The sequence below is a fragment of the Antechinus flavipes genome, chromosome 5, assembly GCF_016432865.1.
Source record: "Antechinus flavipes isolate AdamAnt ecotype Samford, QLD, Australia chromosome 5, AdamAnt_v2, whole genome shotgun sequence".
Lineage (NCBI taxonomy): Eukaryota > Metazoa > Chordata > Mammalia > Dasyuromorphia > Dasyuridae > Antechinus > Antechinus flavipes.
The window spans coordinates 146,557,245-146,576,608 of NC_067402.1; the positions used below are offsets into that span (position 1 = coordinate 146,557,245).

Consider the following 19,364-nt stretch of genomic DNA (forward strand, 5'->3'; position numbering starts at 1 on the left):
CCTTTAGAAATCCTATAAATATAATTCAACATATTTTTGTAGAGCAAGTTTAGATGATGTAGGACATTGGGCACTAACCCTGTCAGTTTTCTTGGGATTTACTTCCTTGAAAAAAGTCCTTGATATCAGCTTTCTTTTTGAGAATTTGCCTCTTCTCCTTAGAGGCAGATGAGGTGCTTGACCTTAGATGGGTATAAAGACCACTTATCTAGAAAATTAATTAATGAATTAAAACCAAAATTGTCTTCTCATCAATGCCTTTTTCACCCTTCTTTGCTATTTACTGTTGCTATTAGTAACCTTTGATTTGTCAGCTGATAAGTATTATTTACTGTATGTATCTTTAGTGCTATGGATCATCAGCACCTCTTCATCTCTTATTTCACATATTGCTTGTTGTGGATATTTCTAAAGAAAGACTACCTCATTTTAAAAAAACAATTTATGTTGTGTGTTTTTAGATGGAGTACCTTAACTTTGAAACAGAAAATTTGTCATCATTATGTAATAATCTACATTGTAGATGATTATAATAATTTCCTTTGGCTTAATTTAAGGCTTCAACTGTCTTGAAGTTGGGTGGGAACTATTAGAGTCAAACTTAGGTCTGTTGGAGTAATCATCAGGCTAGGATAGGCTGTTTTATCTTTGAAATAGAAATATATGTGATGAGACCAAATTGCAAAGCAAATAAATGGCAAAGCTTATCTCAATCCTTATTTTTGTATGAGTTAAATGTCCCTGATTTCTACCAAGTCAGCTGGGGAAGCCAACCAGATTTTTTAACTCAATTCTCTAGAGATAAGTTTTGGAATGTCATAGCTGGACTGAGATTCCCAAGATTTGCCTCCATAGCATCTGTGTTTCTACTCAGACGACTCTCTATTCTTACCACCCCTCTGCTATCTGGATACCATTCTTTTTACTCTGTGGCATCTAAGAAACTATTGGTTTTCCATTTTACTCTTAAATGCTCTCCTGTGAGCAAGCTTCCTCTAGAGAACAAAGAGAAGACTTCAGAATTCAGGCCTCATTATGCCTATGTCCTATACCCAGACACACACATTCTCATGGGAATTGAAGCCCTCAGAACTTCAGTCAGATTCCTTCCTAAAGGCTTGATGGTTAATATAAACTATGATAAACTTTTTATATATAAACTTCAGTCTTTGCAATTAATTAATTGTGGCATATCAGTGAGTTAAAGTATCAGGGCCTTAGTTTCTTATCTTAAAAAATGAAATCATTAAATTAGATTTCTTAAATTTCTTCTAGCACTAACTGCTACCTTCTGTTTTTTTTTCTAAATTCTCCTTACTGTTTGATATATAACAAAATTACAAGTACAAGCCATGTTAAAATGTTTAAAAAAGTATGAAGTTCTAGATGGTGAGTCTTTGATATTTCATATTCTAAATAAAACCCAATAGGTTAAATGGAATATAGTGGGAGGGTGATCACAGAACTATTGTCGGATTGCAACCCTACTTATTAATTACAACTTCTGAATAAATAGAATAATTTTGTTAGCAAGGGCTGTGAGGTGCTTTGATTCATGGGATACAGGATTCACATTCTTTGGATTTAGGGCAATGTTTGGAACAAGGTCTAAATAGAGATTCAGGATAAGGGTATTACTTAGCTTTACTGAATTGGTGCTGAAGCTAGTCATTTTAGAGCACAGAAGTAAGTAAATTCTTGTAGAGGTGATCTAAGGGTTGTTTACTGATGATTCTGAGCTTCAAGTGAATCAAGGAACCATTGGTGGAAAATGGAGTCAAAATTGTCAAACACCACTCGGGGAAGTATTGGATTATGGGCAAAGATGAATGCTAAGTGGGGAGAGTAGAGAAGGCTGGGGCTGGATTTAGATCTGGGATCAAGTGGAATCTCCCTGAAGTTATTGCCAACAGAGGATTGCTGACAAGCACTTTCCAAGTAGAGCACGATCATACTGAGTAATCCTACAGGTAGAGTGGTCTTTGCAAGTTTTAAAGTGCCTTGACATATCAAATGTATTTGCTTAAGGTATTATCTAGCTTTGTTAGAACGGCAGACACCTGCTTTTTAGCGCAGGGGTTCTCTGGCTGTGCTCACCACTTCCTTGTGGGGGAAGGGCTCTCTTAGACTTGTGTGTGCTCCCTCTCTGAGGCAGGGGTATATTATCTGATTTGTCCTTTGGAACCTGAATGTGGGTCCTGTTCAGGGGCCCAATAAGCTTTGTGACTTGTTTACAGTAAAGTGATTTTTCATTGCAGGTACAAAAAGATAATGGCATAAGGCCAAAAAGAAACAAAAAACAAACCCTAAAATATTCCTTCTTCATCAGTGTATTAACTGATTTGAAGTTAAACAGAAGGCAAATGTGTGACAAGTTTTGGTCCCTGAAAAATTTCATACTCTTAGAGTTTAGAATTTTCAAAGGACTAAAAAAAGAAGAAAACCTATATAATTGACACATAAAAGAACAACCTACTAGTCGTCACTAGTACTTACTTGCAGAAAAAGAGGGGGGAGAGAGGAAATACATAGTTAGCAATGATTTTTTTTTTGAATTTTCTAAGCAAATAAGTGGTTATATTTGTCACAGATTTTTTGAGTGATAGGCAACAAGTATTAATCAATAAACCAACTATGTGCCAAGAACAGTTTTAAGTGCTTGGGAATACAAAAGTGGGCAAAAAAGTCTCGACTCAAGAAACTTAGTCTGAGGGATACAACATGCAAAAACTATGTGTAAACAAGTTATACATAGGATAAATTGGAGATTGCTTGTCTTTCCTCCTTGAAGAGGACTTTGACTTCAGGGAAGTGATGTCATAACATGCAAGTAAGTTGGATTTAAGTGAGGGTGGGCTGTGCTATGTCAGCAGCCCCCTTTTCTCCCTCCAGTGCTTTCTGGGTCAGGATAACTGGAGATGGCCAGGATGCAGTGGGAAACTTTGGCCTTTAACAGGTCCTGTTTTGACTGAGGTAATCTCCAATCAGTGATTAAAGCTAGGAAATGAGGTACTATATGACCTCTTTTAATTAGTCAAAAAAAGAAAAAAAACCCAGAAGTTTCTGGCCAAAATGGAAATAATTCCTATTTACATTTACTTTTTATCAATCCAGATCTAAACAAGCCCATTGGGGCTTGGCCTGGGAACTTTTTGTTGGCCAATTAATGAGAGCCAGAGTGATGTGAAATCTAGCTGGTAAATCCCAAGATATTTTGAGAAGCTTCAACACTTCTCTGAAGGAAGGCCCTAGATGATACCTGAAAGAAGCCAAGGAAGCCGGATGGATGGATGACAGCCATTGAGTAGATTGAGTCAGGGGCTGTAGTGTCTTGTTCAAGAAACTATAGGAGGATCAGTGGATCAAAGAATAAGTAGAGAAGAGTAAAACTTAAGAAGACTGGAAAAATAAGATTCTAGGTTTTGAAAAAGGCTAAGCAGAGGTTGTATATGTGCTTCGGAAAGCAAAAGGGAACCTCTGAAAATTTTTGAAAGGTGGTGGGGTAGATTAACATGGTTAGCTCTGTGCTTTAGGAAGATCAATTTGACATTTTAGTGGTGGATAAACGAATGAGTTAAATAAAGCTGCAACAAAACTTAAAATTACTTAATACAGATTTTTGAGCTTCACAAAATAGCAACTTAATTTCCTTCTCTTTCCTTTATTCCCCCATTTTAATGATCACTGTGCATTGTTCAAACACTGGAGAAATTCTTTTTCATTTTTCTTTTAGGATAAGTTTCGGTAGTATTATCTCCCTACTGTTTATATGTTAGCATAGGAATATTTAGTATTGGCCCAATCACTTAATCAAACTTCCTAATATGTCACTCTGGTTATTAAAAAACATTCCTATTATAATATTAGAATTGAGAAATTCTAATAAGTTCTTTACTTAAGGGAGTTTGTTCTTGAGCTTTGCTCAAGAATTTTACTTTCCTCAATTAACTTAGTAGATGATTAAAAAAAAAACTTTAATCAAGATTTTTTTTTTATAATTACATATAAAAATAATCGCCTTACTTGAAGGGAAAGCAGCCTTCTGTTTTAGGAATTGTCCCAAAGTTCAAGAATTGATAATGTATTGCTTTTTATTTCAACATACTTTGAAGTGTTAAATCAGAAAAGCTATCCTCCCTTGATAGTTTATTGAAAGCAGAAGCTGTTTTATATTTTTTTGATGAAGGACACAATTGCATTCTGGCAAAATGGACACTCATTCTTCTTGAGGTTTCCCTCTGGTTTTAGAAATATTTTTGGTTATACTTCACTTTGTCAAAAGTTTCAGTATATACAGTCATAAGGTGACTGATTTAGAGCTTCACAGACCTCAAATTGAGTGCAGCTCTTTCATTTTATAAATGAGGAATCTAGCTGCCAAGTCCTAGATATTACCCAATTTCATCTCTCTAATTTCTCCCTTTCCCCCACTTTCATACCCTCTATCCTAGTTATGGCCCTCATGAACTCTTGCCTAAACTTTTGAAATAAACCTCCTTCTTGGACCTCTATGAGTGCTTTCTTCTCCAAATCCGTATTACACACAAAAACCAAACTGATATTCCAAATTGATATTCAAACATAGGTTTGACTCCTATTAATATGGTGTGTGTGTGTGTGTGTGTGTGTGTGTGTGTGTGTGTGTGTGTGTGTGTGTGTGATTCCCTTTTGCTTCTAGGGTAAATTATAAAATTCTTAGCCTGACATTTAAATCCCTTTTCAATTTCATCCCACTTATATTTATAAACTTATTAAACATTACTCCTTTGTGTTCCTCCCAAAGTGCCCTGCTAGCTATTTTTTATCTATTATGTGCCAGACACATAAGCTCAGGAGATACAAAGAAAGGCAAAAGTCAGTCCCTGATCTTAAGGACCTCACAGTCTAATGCTGTAGACAACATGTAAACAGGGATGTTTAGATAAGATAAATACATTATAAAATGGAGATTTATCGGGGCAGTGAGATAGTGCAGTGGATAGAGCACCAGCCCTGAAATCAGGAGGACCTCAGTTCAATTCTGGTCTCAGATACTTAACACTTCCTAGCTAACCTTGGGAAAGTTACTTAACCCCAATTGCCTCAGTAAAAAAGGTTAAAAAAAATAAATTGGAGATTATAAAAGGTGAGATTTTAGCTGTAGCTTGAGGGAAGCCAGGAGGAGATGGAGATGAGAATGGAAGAGGATTCCAGGCATGGGGGAATGTATTTTATGAAAATGGCAGCAGTTGGTACATTGAGTATCTTCTACAAGGAGCACAGTAGTGAAACCAGTGTGGACAATGTCACTAGCCATAGAATACACAGTATGTGTGTGTGGGTTCAGTCTTCCTTGCTACCGTCATAGGTCAAATTTTGTAGTTGTTATTTGCTCATTTTTGTTCTAGCTTATTTCTTTGAATTTTATGTTAAGGCTGAGCTTTGCTTAACTAAGAGTGGGGATGCTGTCCTAAAATTCAGACTTTTTTTATGCTGTTCTTTTCAGGGATAATTTTAAGTTTCTGCAAGTTGAAGGAATAGTTAATGACCTCCTAGTATGATATCTGATCCATACCCAGGAAAGGCCTCGGGTTCCCTATAGCCTCAAGAACTCATGTTCTCTTTGCTTTGGACCTATGAGCAGGACCCCTATCCCTTGTTACTGTCTCTGTTGTCCAGCCTGGAACTGTAACACAGAACTACATATGAGCAATAGCATTGCCATCCAGCAACAGATCTATCCAGTGCTAGCAGAGGATCCTCTATAATCTTTCTGACCGATTGTCCAATCCTCTTGCCATATCTAGACTGAGAGCTCCTGAAGTTGTTCCTGTTGTGGCTGTTGCCTCAGCAGTATGTGTGGGCGCTCTGGACAGCCCCTACTTTTCCTAGTATTATAGATTATTCCAGCCAACCTCCTAAGTGTTCTTTGGGCAGAAAAATGTCTCGCCTTTTGTGGCTCTGCTACTTCAAAACTTGATTTGAGCCAAATGAGAATTTGGAATTTTTTTGATTTATGAAAATGTTAGAATCTTAATAATTTTGAATCGAACTTCTGAAATTATTGAATTTTAACCACTTAGTAAATTGTGGATGTAAGGGAAGAAAGTGATAAGACACTTGCTTTTAATCCATAACTAGAAAATCATGAGTAATTCCTGCTCTTCTGAAAGCTCATTATCAATGTGTATAGTCATTAGAGTAACATATTTGTGCTGGCAGATTTGTTTTCTGAAAATGTTACTGATCAGACTTTCTTCCATTTAGAGAAATTAGAGTACAATCTTGAACTATAAAATAGGCAGTTGATTTCAAAAGAAGTATTCAGAGTGTACTTTGGAGATTTATTAGGTAGAATTGATATCTTCCTTTTTATCATTCACTCACTATAGAATCTAATACAGAAACCAATTTTATAATTAACAATATTTTCAAATTATATGTAAAAATCAACATTTTTGGAGAACTACTAATTAACTTAGAACATTGGAATTTCTTAAGAATATCATTCGATATCTGGTGAATTATCCTAACCATTCAAGTTATTTCTTGTTGTTCAGTCATGTCCAACTCTCCATGACCCTATTTGGACTTTTCTTGGCAAAGATACTGGAATAGTTTGCCATTTTTTTTCTCAATTTCATTTTATAGATAGAAAACAGAGGCAAAGAGTGCTATATGACTTGCTCAGAATCAGTTAGTAGTGTCTGAGGCTGAATTTAACTCAGATTCTCTTGACTTTAGGTCCAGTACTCTTTCCACTGTGCCATATAGCTGCCCATTTTGGAAGTTTTAGGAAGATTTAAAAAAAATTATCATCTATTTATATAGATCCATGCATAGAATTTACAAGTTGGGGATATTCCAGTTTATTTCTAAAATCAAATAGAAGTTGGGCTCCCCAGAGGGACCAAACCTGTTTGTTTTGTTTAAGTTCATGCTTCAAATAAGGATAAGAATTATTAGAATTTATTGTCTGAGATTCTGCTTTGTTTTTTCATCCAGTAAACCATGCTACTGACCCAATGAATAAGTACATTGGAATGTTTATCACAATAACTATTTTGTTTTTTTGTTCATTGAAATGGGGAAATATTTGAGCAGTTTAAAATGTATATTTTAGGGAATGGTAATGCAGTAAATAGAACACTGAACCTGCAATTAGGAAGATTCATCTTCCTGAGTTCAAATCTGTCCTCAGACTCTAGCTCTGTAAGCTTCCTCAGTTCCTGATCTGTAAAAAGAGCAGGAGAAGGAAATGGCAATACTTGGGTATTTTTGCCAAGAAACACACAAATAGGTTCACAAAAAATTGGACATGACCAAAAAATGAGTGAACAACAATAAAGGAGACTGTATGGAGACTGTTATAGTAATCTTGAAGAAACATTAAACAACAGAGCACTGGACTTGGGGGTTTTGAATCCTGCTTCATATACATACTAGAGATGTGACTCTAGGCAAGCTACTTAACTTTTCTCAGGCTTCCTATGTAAAATGGGAAGAGTAATATTATCTCTAATAAGATCATTGTAAGGATCAAATGGCATAACATACATAATATTTTGTAAACTTTAAAGCATTATATAAATGTGATCAATCATTATTATTGTTATTATTTCTAACAAAGTACTATTTCACTTAATATCATCAGCCTTTGTGATTTGATCATGTACTCTGTGCAGATGATTCTTGGATCTATTTATCCATTTTCTTTCCTGATTTCCCTGCTTTCATCTCTGTCTCTTAGACATCTTGAATTGGTTTCCTATAAACATCTTAAACCTAACATACCTAAAACTGAATTCATTATCTTCTTTCTCCACATTCTCCTCTTTTTGTAATGTCTCTATTACTGTTGAGAATACCTTCCTAGTCACTCAGGTTCACAACATTTACTATCTTCAACTCCTCATTCTCACCTCTTATATCCAGTCTGCTGAAAAGACCTGTCATTTCTATTTTATAACCACACTCAGATTATTCCCCCTTCTCTATTGTGGCTCTGCCGTCACCCTAGTGCAGGTCCTTACCGTGTCATGCTATATTATATCTCCTTTGTTTCTGTTTCTTTTACTTGTCTCTTACATAGAAATAGGACTTTACTCTTTGCTTAGTAAACTCCACTTAAACTCCATTTGCACAGGTGGAGGTAGTGTCTGAAGCTGATTCCATCCTATCTCCTCCAGCAGATTGCTTCTTTTGTCACCTTCACACTCTTAGTTATCTTCAATTTCTTTTTGTCTACTGTCTTCTCTACTACTTACAAATATGCCTTTGTCTCCTTTGTTCTCAAAAAATTCACTCTAGATCTTTCTGTCCTCACTAACTGTTGTCCTATATCTTTTCTGCCTTTTGTGGCTACTCTCCCTGAGAAGGCCATCTGTGATAGCCAGCTCTATTTCCTCTCTTCTCATTCTCTTCTTAACTCTTTACTATCTAGTTTTCATCCTGAGCTTTTCTCTTCAAAGTTATCAGCGATGATCTGATTCCAAATTGAATGGCCATTTTTCAATCCTTATTCTTTTTTTACTTCTCTGAAGCCTGTGACATTTTTCTTTTCTCTTTAGGTTTTTATGACACTATCTCTTCTGACACTCCTCTTACGTATTTTATTGTTCCTTCTTGTTCTTCTTTGCTGCATCCTCATTCATATACCATCTGCTAACAGAAAGGTGTCCCACAGGGCTCTGTCCCGAGTTCTTACTTTTCTCTAGCATACTTCACTTGGTAATCTCATATACTCCCATGGATTTAATTATCATCTCTGTGCTGATGGTTTTATCTGTTTATCTAGTCTTAATCTATATGCTGAACTTTATTCTTGCAGATCTTGAACTGGAATGTTCAGTAGATATCATAAAACTCGACAGGTACAAAATGGAACTCATTCTCTTTCCCTCTAAACCTCTCCACTTCCAAACTTGCCTACAATTGATCCTCCACTTCTCAGTTTCTCAACAATCCCTCTGGCCCCATCCAATTTATTGCCAATGCTGAACTAGATTGGATAGTTGGAAATTACAAGAAAACAGTATGATTTTCCACAAAATGGGAAAAATGGATGACCAGTGCAGATACTATATGTGTACTCACATGAGGAAAATATAAACACTGGGGGAAGAATTCACAGTTTGACAAAAACTGCTGAGAAAACTGGGCTATGGTATGTGGTATTGTTTGATTAAGCATCTTTCCTAGTATTTCTATTAAATGCTGTTTACCTTTTTTCAGTTTTTATATTATTAGTGTATTACACCTTAGTTTTTTTTTTTTTTTTTTATAAATTTTATTTTATTTAATAATAACTTCGCATTGACAGAATCTATGCCAGGATAATTTCTACACGACATTATCCCTTGCAATCACTTATGTTTCATTTTTTCCCCTCCCTCCCTCCTCTCCCCCCCCCCCCAGGATGGCAAGCAGTCCTATATATGCTAAACATGTTGCAGTATATCCTAGATACAATACATATTTGCAGAACCGAACAGTTCTCTTGTTGCACAGGGAGAATTGGATTCAGAAGGTAAAAATAACTCGGGAAGAAAATTAAAAATGCAAATAGTTCACATTCATTTCCCAGTATTCCTTCTTTGGGTGTAGCTGTTTCTGTCCATCATTTCTCCAATGAAACTCAGTTAAGTCTCTTTGTCAGAGAAATCCACTTCCATCAGAATACATCCTCATACAATATCGTTGTCGAAGTGTATAATGATCTCCTGGTTCTGCTCATCTCACTTAGCATCAGTCCATGTAGGTCTCTCCAAGCCTCTCTGTATTCATCCTGCTGGTCATTCCTTACAGAGCAATAATATTCCATAACATTCATATACCACAATTTACCCAGCCATTCTCCAATTGATGGGCATCCATTCCTTTTCCAGTTTCTGGCCACTACAAACAGGGCTGCTACAAACATTTTGGCACATACAGGTCCCCTTCCCTTTTTTAGTATCTCTTTGGGGTATAAGCCCAATAGAAACACTGCTGGATCAAAGGGTATGCACAGTTTGATAACTTTTTGGGCATAATTCCAGATCGCTCTCCAGAATGGCTGGATTCGTACACCTTAGTTTTTCAAGTAACAAGTATGAATGTGAATCAGTTCTTCTATCTTGGAAATGAGATCTTTATCAAAGAAACTTGTGGTAAAGATATTCCCCTCAGCTACCTGTTTTCCTTCAAATTTTTACTCAGATTTGTTTGTACAAAAAATTAAATTTCTTGCCATTAAAATTCTGTTTTATCCTTATCATTTATTTAGTTGTGAACTCTTTCTTGTGTAGATTCAAAAAAATAATTTCTTCCTTGTTGTGATGTGATTTAAAAAAAATGTAAGTTTTGTATTCATTTGGAGCTTATCTTGGACTATGCTATATGTTTTTGTCCTGAACCTGATTTGTGTGAATCTTTTGATATGTTTTCTCATATTTGTCAAATAATGTACCTCTCCCTCCCACCAGTATTGATACTTTCCCCAGAAGGCCATTCATCCTCTCTAATTCTTTGTCAGGTGGTATACCTGGAGAATGTGTTGTAGGTGGCAGAATTCGGCTTTCTGCTTTTTTATTAGCAGTGACAATTTTTTTTTTGTCCTAAGTAGGAGTTTTCCTGATTTTAAGATCTTATATGACTTTAGTCATTTTTCATTCAATTTATTCATTCACTAGACACTGTGACTGTTAAGTACTATTCAGTACGCTGAGATCATCCTCTAACTTCATTTTGGTCCAGTTTTCTATTGTCATTGCTAGGAAAATCCTGGTGAAATTTCTTCTGAAAGTGCATAATAATAATTGGTTTACAATTTGGGGTCTTAGAGAATTACCTGTTATACTTAGAAGTTAAATAACTTAACCAGGATCTCATAGTCAGAAACTTGAAAAGAATAGTCCTGTTTCTGATATCATCTTTATCACTATTAACATCTTGTCTTTCTCAGAAAAAGAGTCGTCTTATACATTTGTTTCTAATATTTATTAAAAGCTTCTGAGTATTTTAAATTTTGATGATTAATGTAGCCAAAAAGAACCAAAGAAGGGAGCCTAAAGTTACTAATCTAATCTAATCCTTAATCAAATTATGAACCTTGTCAATAATAGAATTTTTTAGAGTCTTAAAAGAACTAGTGTTCATTATCCTTGTTGTATCCTGAGGTCTGAATATATAATTTGAATAGTTTAACATTTCATTGATTTTATAAGACATCTTCAGTATGACTGTCTTGACCAAACTTGTTCTGTATCGCAATATATTAACTACTGGTAGTTACCAACTTTCTTGTTGCATTGTGTGAACATTCATGAGATTTATGAGTAATAATAATATGAACAACCTCTGATTTAAGAAATCTGAATTTACATCTTTTATAATTATCTGAATTCTGGTACTTTCTCTTCTTGTCTTGTATCCAAGCTACCCATGATCTTATACTGGCAAATAAAGCACATGCTGCAGTGTTTTCAGTATCATCATCAACCAAAGATTTTCTTCTCTGTGACTTCTTGCCAACATTTATTTACCCACATCACCAAACTGTTTGATATTGTGATAGAGGGCATTTACCTTTTGTCCTTGGATCAACAATCATACTGCAGTTGTGTCCCTTAAGTGGATTCTTGTTGGATCTTAAGATTCTGTTCTTGGGCCTCTTCCTAGAATCTACTTCTTGCCCCTTATCTTCTGTGAGGTCCAGATTCCAGAACACTAGTCCAGGCCTCTTTACCTGGAATCTCCTTCCTCCCCAATTTTTCTGAGAAACTTGACACTCGCCACTTTAGTAAAGTATAACTGATTTTCTAGTATAGCACTCTGACCTTAATAAATTTTAGGCCCTAGTCTCATGCCTTGCAGCTATAAAGTATTTTCTAGCACTAAAATAAAAACATTTATAGAGTTTTCAATTTCATTATAACATAAGAGATTCAATTTTAAATATTACTAGTAACTAGAATTCTGTTAAAATTAAAATTTTAAGAACAGTTAAGAGCAAATTTGGCCTACTCTGATATTTGTAGAATTATTTTCACCTGATGATTGAAAAAAATTTATATATCTGGGCATGTATTACAATTATATAAGCAAATTCTTGAAATGATGAGATTCTTTGAAATTGCATCAATCAAAAATGCAAATAAGTTAGAAAAATGGGTTTAATTCAGTGAAATGAACTTTACTATATTTATAGTACATTGTTTAAATGAGTAGAACAAGACCCAAACTTTAAAATTGGAGGACCTGGTCTCAAATACCACCTCTTATATTATTGGTCTATATAATTTCAAGAAAATTACAACCCCCCTCAGCCTTGAGGATCTCATCTGGCAAATTAGGGGGGAGGTAATCAAGTGATGCTCTGTAATGTGACTTGCATATAAATAATTAATACTTCTTGCATTTTAATGTGATAAATGATAAGTAACATATTTACTAGAAATTCTTTACTTTTTTGAACATTTAGCAGACAGACCTCAGGATGGTAACAAACAAAATGACCAAGACTATTAACTACAGTCTATTTTTGCATAAGTAGTTAACTTGAAGGCAGGGGTTAAATTATGATTTTACTAAGAAAGTATTATCACATAATAGTGTATTTCTACCTTAGGTAGTAATGGCTATGTCTTTAATCAGTTTTTAAATCTGTTTCTCAATTAATTTTCTCACTTTTATAAAAGCTAAATGGGTATATAAAGTTCTGCTGACATTCATTTCATTTATTTTACATTTTTCTGATTTAATGTTTACACTTACAGATTTAATAAGTTTAAAAAGGAAATACCTGAAAAACAATATGGGGACGCTTAAGAAATAAAATCTCACTGTATCTTTTAATTCATTAGATGCTGATTTGTATGCAAATAAAAGTGTAATTGACTTCTCTGATTAAGTTTTATAACTAAATAACCTATTTAAATGGGCGATTTTCATTAAGCTAAAAACTTACTGAATTTAAAACTTGCCTTATGGTACTAAAGGAGAGACTAATACTATGCATTTATTGATGACAGGTTAGATTTATTTCTCTGAAGACTTTTGTTGTAATTAGATTACTTACTAACATTTGTGAAAGTATAAGCATTAAGGTATCAAGAAAAACTATCAAAAAATTACCATAAGTCTAAAAAAGTCTAGTTTCTTACTTTACAACTTTACAGCTTTCCCTGCTTTACAGCTGCCTGTGATCTAAAATAAAAATAATCACAGTTTTCAATTTCTTTAAAACTGTGAAAGATTCTATTTTGAATGTTATTTGTAACTAGAATTTTGTTTAAATTTCCTGTATTGGCATGTATGCTGTCTATACCTTCTGCTTTTAACTAATCTCCATCCATTTGTCCTTTTATATTTTTTTCTAGTTTTCCCCTTGAATTTTGGAGTTTGGATATTAGTTGGTTTTTATCACTTTGCCCATAAAAGTATTTCCCCCTTCTAGTTACATATTTCGCTGTTGTATCATGATATATGCCAGTGTTGTCAGATTCAAATAAAAATATGGCTACTAAACCATACTTAAGAATCCCTGAAGGCTATTTCTATGAAATAGAAAATCATATATTAACATTATCTTTGTTCAGTTGTATTTTAATTTTGTTAAATATTTCCCAGTTACATTTTAATTTAGTTTGGACTGCCTTTGCAATCTTGGGGGACTGCATCTAATGTATGCCATCAAATATTTTCATCTCTTGTAGAGTATTTATTATTATTCATGCTGAGAAATTTTTTTTCTCCTTCTGAGTTTGTGGTTATTCCAGAGATTTAATAAAGAGAAATGGTTGAAATCAAAACCAGAACTTGGGAGGAAATGATCATCTTATTTTAGGATTTGAAATAGATTATAGGTTTTTAGATATAGAGCTGGAAGGAATCTTTGGAGTTATTGAGTCCAAACCCCTTATTTTACAAAAAATTATCCAAGTGATTCATTCTTATCCATCCATTGAGTAAATATATTTCTAAGGCAGAAATACCACAACATGAGGCATAATCTGACATCTACACTAAACTTTCAGAGAGTGAATTGTGAATTTTAGCAAGTTCAGAGAAAACATAATTCTCTTCCAGTAGCTTAGTACTCTAAAAAGGACTTTGTCGTGAGAGACAGAAGCTTCATAGGAAGGAAATTTTGCCCCAACAAATGGAAACAATTGCAATGAGGATCCCAAAGAGAAGATATTTAAAGAGAGTAGTGTGGCTTCTTGAGGAACTGTAATTAACTCAAACCTAAACAAAAAGACATGTATTGAAAAATAACTTAGAGAGAACAGATGTTAGGTTGCATACAAGAATGACCTTATCTTTTAACCAAGATGATTAAAACCTGGAACTGAGACTTCTGAAAAATGTTAGAGTTAAAACCCTAATTTGTAATGTGCTGGAGAAAAATTTTTGTAAATGGCTTGGACAACAAGGAAATAAAATGAATCAGTACCTAAATAAATTAATTCAGGAGATTCACTGGAGTGTAAAATACTGAAACTGAAGCTTAAATACTTTGGCTAAATACTTTAGCCTCAGTTTCCTTAATTGTAAAATGAGAGTAATAACAGCATCTAACTGACAGAGTTGTTGATGAGGATTAAATAAGATAATGTAAAAAGCACTTTGTTAACTTGAAAGTTGTATATATGCTAGCTATTGTTAATAATTACCTGCTATCATTCTCTGTAGTATTATACAAGTGTTTGTATTTTAAATCAACATTGCCTTTATCTGTCTTTTATCTCTGCTTGGTGAGGAGAATTAAGAATTAAATTCTGGCTAGGTTTATGTGTGCTGTGAGTCTCCTTATCAGAACTACTACTTTGCATCAATTAAAACTTTTGAAGGAAATGGTGATAATCAAGGTCACTATCTTTGTTTTTTTTCTACTTAACATTTTAAAGCATTTAATAAGTTATATGAACAGGTCAGATTGATGTTGCAATTGTCCAGTTTGCTTACTTGCTTCAGAGGATCTTTTCAAGGTTTCAACCAACATAATTTTTTGACTATGACGATACATTTTTGCTTTGGTATCCCTAGAACTTAGTGTAATGTTTAGCATATTCGTATTAGATATATGCTTGTTGAATTAAATTGAAAATTCTTCCTAAGGTCTGCCTTGTTATTTTCTATTTGTACATAAGCTAAAGTTTTCTTCATAAGTACTCTTTTTTTTTTTTTTTTTCTTTTGCTAATCATGAGCTCACGGTAAGGTGAGATGACCCAGGTTAGCACAAAGTAAAGTAAGTCATCTTTTTGAAACATGATGAAATCAGCTCTTCTAATCCTTTTTATTTTTTATTATTATTTAAACAATTTTTTTGCCTAAGAAGAACCCTTGAGTGTGAGCCCTTCTATGAAAGCTTTTTTTTGGGGGGGGGGGAGGGGCTTCTAGTTTTCTTTCATTTATCAGGAAGATGTTACTAACAATTCTTCTAAAAGTATTTTACTTTACTGTCTTTGTACAAAGATCTTACATTTAAAGGACTATCAGTTAACTTAATATTTATTCATGGTATATATACATATTCACTGTGTAGTCTCTAGCATCATGTTTTTTACGCACTTTTTTCTATTTATTTACCCCCTCTCCAGCCACCATGAAAGGAATCTCTTAAACACTGGGATACAAAGTAAGACAAAAATAGTCCCTGCCTTCAAGGAACTTATATTTTAAGTTTAAGCTTTGTTTAAACTGGTCTGTCCTTGAATCTTCCTCCCTCTTAGACTTTCTTTTCCCCTCTTTATGTTCCTATCTGTATCATTATTGAATTAAACATATTCCTCTGTCAAACTTTTTACAAGTGCATGTGAGTGTTTTGCCTTCCTTTAACCAGGAGACAACAGGAAAACAATTATGATGGGTGTGTGTGTGTGTGTGTGTGTGTGTGTGTGTGTGTGTGTGTAAAATATACACCCACACATCTTTGGATAGAGATGTATACAGAGATTTATCTAACCTCTCTCCCTTTATTTTTTTCTCTGCCTATTGTAAAGTAGAGTGAGAATTTAGTGAATGGTCAGCAGCAGGACTCTTAAAGGAAACCAAGGAAGCAAAGAGATGACACTGAGGAGAGAATGCATTCTAGTCTTGGGGAAAAGCCAGAAAAAAGACATGAAGTTGGGAGATGGAGTGTTATATTTGAGAAAAAATAAGAAATTCAGTTTTCTGACCAGATAAAGAAAGCATTAAATTAATCTGCGGAGTAATTTAAATAAAATCAAACAAAAGGAGAATAAAGAGAAATGTACTGTTTTTCTTTTTATATGTAGTAGGTCCTTTCCCATTGATCGTGTGTGTGGATAAGTCTGTGCCTGCCCTTTTTGATGGGCTCTGATTGCCGTGGATCCTTTCTCAAACCTATGCGCAACCAGAACCTCCTGATTGGACTCTTAGTTCCTATGACAGTTGAATAAAGTAGGAAAATTATAGAAAGATAACTTTCTCTTTCACTTTCTGAAACTGCTTCTCTGATGTGATCTAGCCCCACACAAGCCATCCCTTTAGAGTTTTTTTGATAGATAATCTTAACATTTCTGTGTGTTGCTATAGAGTATATATTTGTCTATTTGGTATAACTTTCTCTTCCTTTCTGCTAAATTGGATGCCCAGCCTTGCCTGTCTCCTCCCAGATAAGTAGTTTAGAATAGGATCATTTCTTTAGCCATTACTCTTTCTTCTTTATATTTTCCTTTATAGAGATTTGATTAGCCACACACTGTTAAATCAAATAGGCTAATTTTAACCTAGGAACAATATGATGACTCTGATGTCCATGTGGTAACCTCCTTAACTATTTTTAAGGAGTTTATTTCTCTTGAAAAACTAGTAATAGTCACTAGAGCAGATAATCCCAAGTAAAGAAAATTCCTAATATTTATATGAGGCCTGCCTTTTTGCCTTAATTAAATCTTTTTTTATATTTCCAGCTAACCCCTGATATATTCTGACAAGATCAGAATAAAGGAAGCATCTAGGTAAAAAGAAGTGAACCCAGTATATTATACTGTTTGTTAACTCAACAGGCATTGGAAGGGAGAGTTAAAGAAAGAACAAAAACTATTTGGGAGGGAACTTTGCTCAGTCTGAAAAGTTGTGCAAAACTGGTAACTTCAGTCCTTCTTTCTCAGAGACACTTAATCTCCTAATTCTGGGCATTTTTGCTGATTGACCATAATGTGTGGAATGTCTTTCTTCTTCAGCTCTGCCTCTTGCATCCTTCATCTCCTAATTAAAATTCTGCTTCTTTTAGGAAAACTTTCCCGATCCTTCTTAATTTGCCACTGATTATTTCTAATTCATCCCCTACATAGATTGTCTATAGATAGTGAATTTTTTCACCTATTAGATTGATCTTCTTGAATACTAGGATCATTTTTTATCTTTCTTTGTATCCATATTGCATAAACTAATGCTGTGTGTGTGTGTGTGTGTGTGTGTGTGTGTGTGTAAGAGGCACTTAGTAAACGTCTATCAACTGACTCCTCTCTAGTGCATTAGAGGTATACTGACCCATCACTGATCTCTCCTCTGTTGCAGCTCCTCCCTTCTTTTGATTTCTTCTGTAAATTGGGACCTTTCTGCTGCCAAATGTATTTCATTTTTTCCCCTTAAAATCCAGGTAGGGCTAGGGATACTACATCTCTACTCTTTTCTGTTTTCTCTCTCACAGGCTGTGCTGCTTTTTAAAAATTCCTGTCCAGGATGTATTGTACTTACAAAATCCAGCATGAAGGTAGTTGTTAAGGAGAAGAGCATAATAAATGTCAAGAGTCTGAGGCCAGATTTGAACTCAGGCCCTCCTGTCTCCAGGACTGGTGCTATATCATACACTGTGCCACCTGGCTGCCTCTTGTGTGTGTCTCTGTCTGTCTGTCTCCTCTTTTTAACCTGAGGCAGTTGGGGTTAAGTGACTTGCCCAGAGTCACACAGCTAGGAAGTGTTAAGTGTCTGAGGTTGGATTTGAACTTGAGTCTTCCTCACTTCAGGGTTGGTGCTCTATCAACCACGCCACCTAGCTGCCCCTTGTTTCTCTTTTAAAAAATAGTAAGCAGTAATACTAGAGTATAAAATTGTGTTATACAGGAAGAAAGATTGAGCTAATGTAAATTTGATTCTTTTGAAGTCCTGAAAAAGTCCTGCCGTGTCTTGGAATCCCAATAGCAGATGGATATAAGAATTTTTTAGAAGAAGAAATAGAAGTATGATAAAAGAAGACTGAATAAGGAAACTATGACAATGCTTTTATCTTTGTATTTAACTATTTTCTCCTCTCTACTTTTAGATTACCAACAAATAATATGGAAGAAAACCCAGATGAAAGTGAGACTTCTATAACAATAAGTAACAGCCACCTTTTGGAAGAAGTGAAAAAAAAATGCAAGCTTTCAGCCAGACGTAGCGCAAAAGATTGTGAGAAGCCATTCAGAAGAAGCTTCAGGATAGACTATAGGTTAGAGGAATCTGTAACTAAGTCACAAAAAGGAAAGGATGGAAGATACATCAATCCTTGGCCAACATGGAAATATCCATCTCTTTCAGATGTTTTGAAATGGATGATACTGGAAAAAGATAACAGCAAAATTCCACGTTGTAAAGAGGTAGATAATTTTTATTTAGTGTCTCAATGTTTTCTTACTGTAATTATAATACTGGATTATTATACTAAATAATATACTGAATTATAATACTAACATCATAGTTAAGTGAATTACTTCAATGAATAAGCTATAACCACATTCTTAATTTGCTTTGTTTAAGTGAATTGACTATTCTGCCCCTCTGTCAATTGGGAATTGAAATTATAGGGGAACATTTAAAGCTATTCTTTCCACAAACATCTTTATATTGGGACCATAGGATATTAATGTCTCTAGTACACTGATACTTTTTCATTTTCATTTTTCAAAATTGCTGGTTAAAAGAAGTATATGTCAAACACTTTTACTTATGACAGAATTTAACATCATTTGTCAAGAGGGAATCCAGGTTAAAAAAAATCTGTGTGTGTGTGTGTGTGTGTGTGTGTGTGTGTGTGTGTGTGTGTATCAGCAAATCAATCACCACTTCTAGAAATACAACTCGGAACACTCAGCCTGCATTTAAAGTGTCACTACTATATATGAAGACAATCATTTATTTTATCCTCTTGCAGATTTTAGGTATTGTACATGTGGTATTTTGATGCTATGTAACTTTGTAGACTATTATAAAAGTTCTGAGTTTTATTTGGTAACTTTTATAATCAATTTTAATTCTCTGTTATTTAATATCTTTTTAGACGAGTAAAAGGTAAGGGAAAATTTTGAAATAAAATTAAAGCTTTATTTTCACCAGTGTTCTACAACAATGATTAACTGCAGTTGTCAATATACATTTTTTTTATCCTAATATG

General features: G+C 34.4%; 1 protein-coding gene across 4 annotated transcripts in view; it reads left to right on the forward strand.

Moving 5' to 3' along the window:
• Positions 1 to 19,364, forward strand: part of NAPEPLD (N-acyl phosphatidylethanolamine phospholipase D) — a 77,740-nt gene that overhangs the window by 35,079 nt on the left and 23,297 nt on the right. For all 4 annotated transcript variants that reach the window (XM_051963706.1, XM_051963708.1, XM_051963704.1 and 1 more), the window contains one exon: positions 18,255 to 18,570. In XM_051963706.1, the coding sequence (XP_051819666.1) occupies positions 18,271 to 18,570 (300 nt within the window). In that variant the 5' untranslated portion in view covers positions 18,255 to 18,270. The remainder of the gene's footprint in view (positions 1 to 18,254; positions 18,571 to 19,364) is intronic.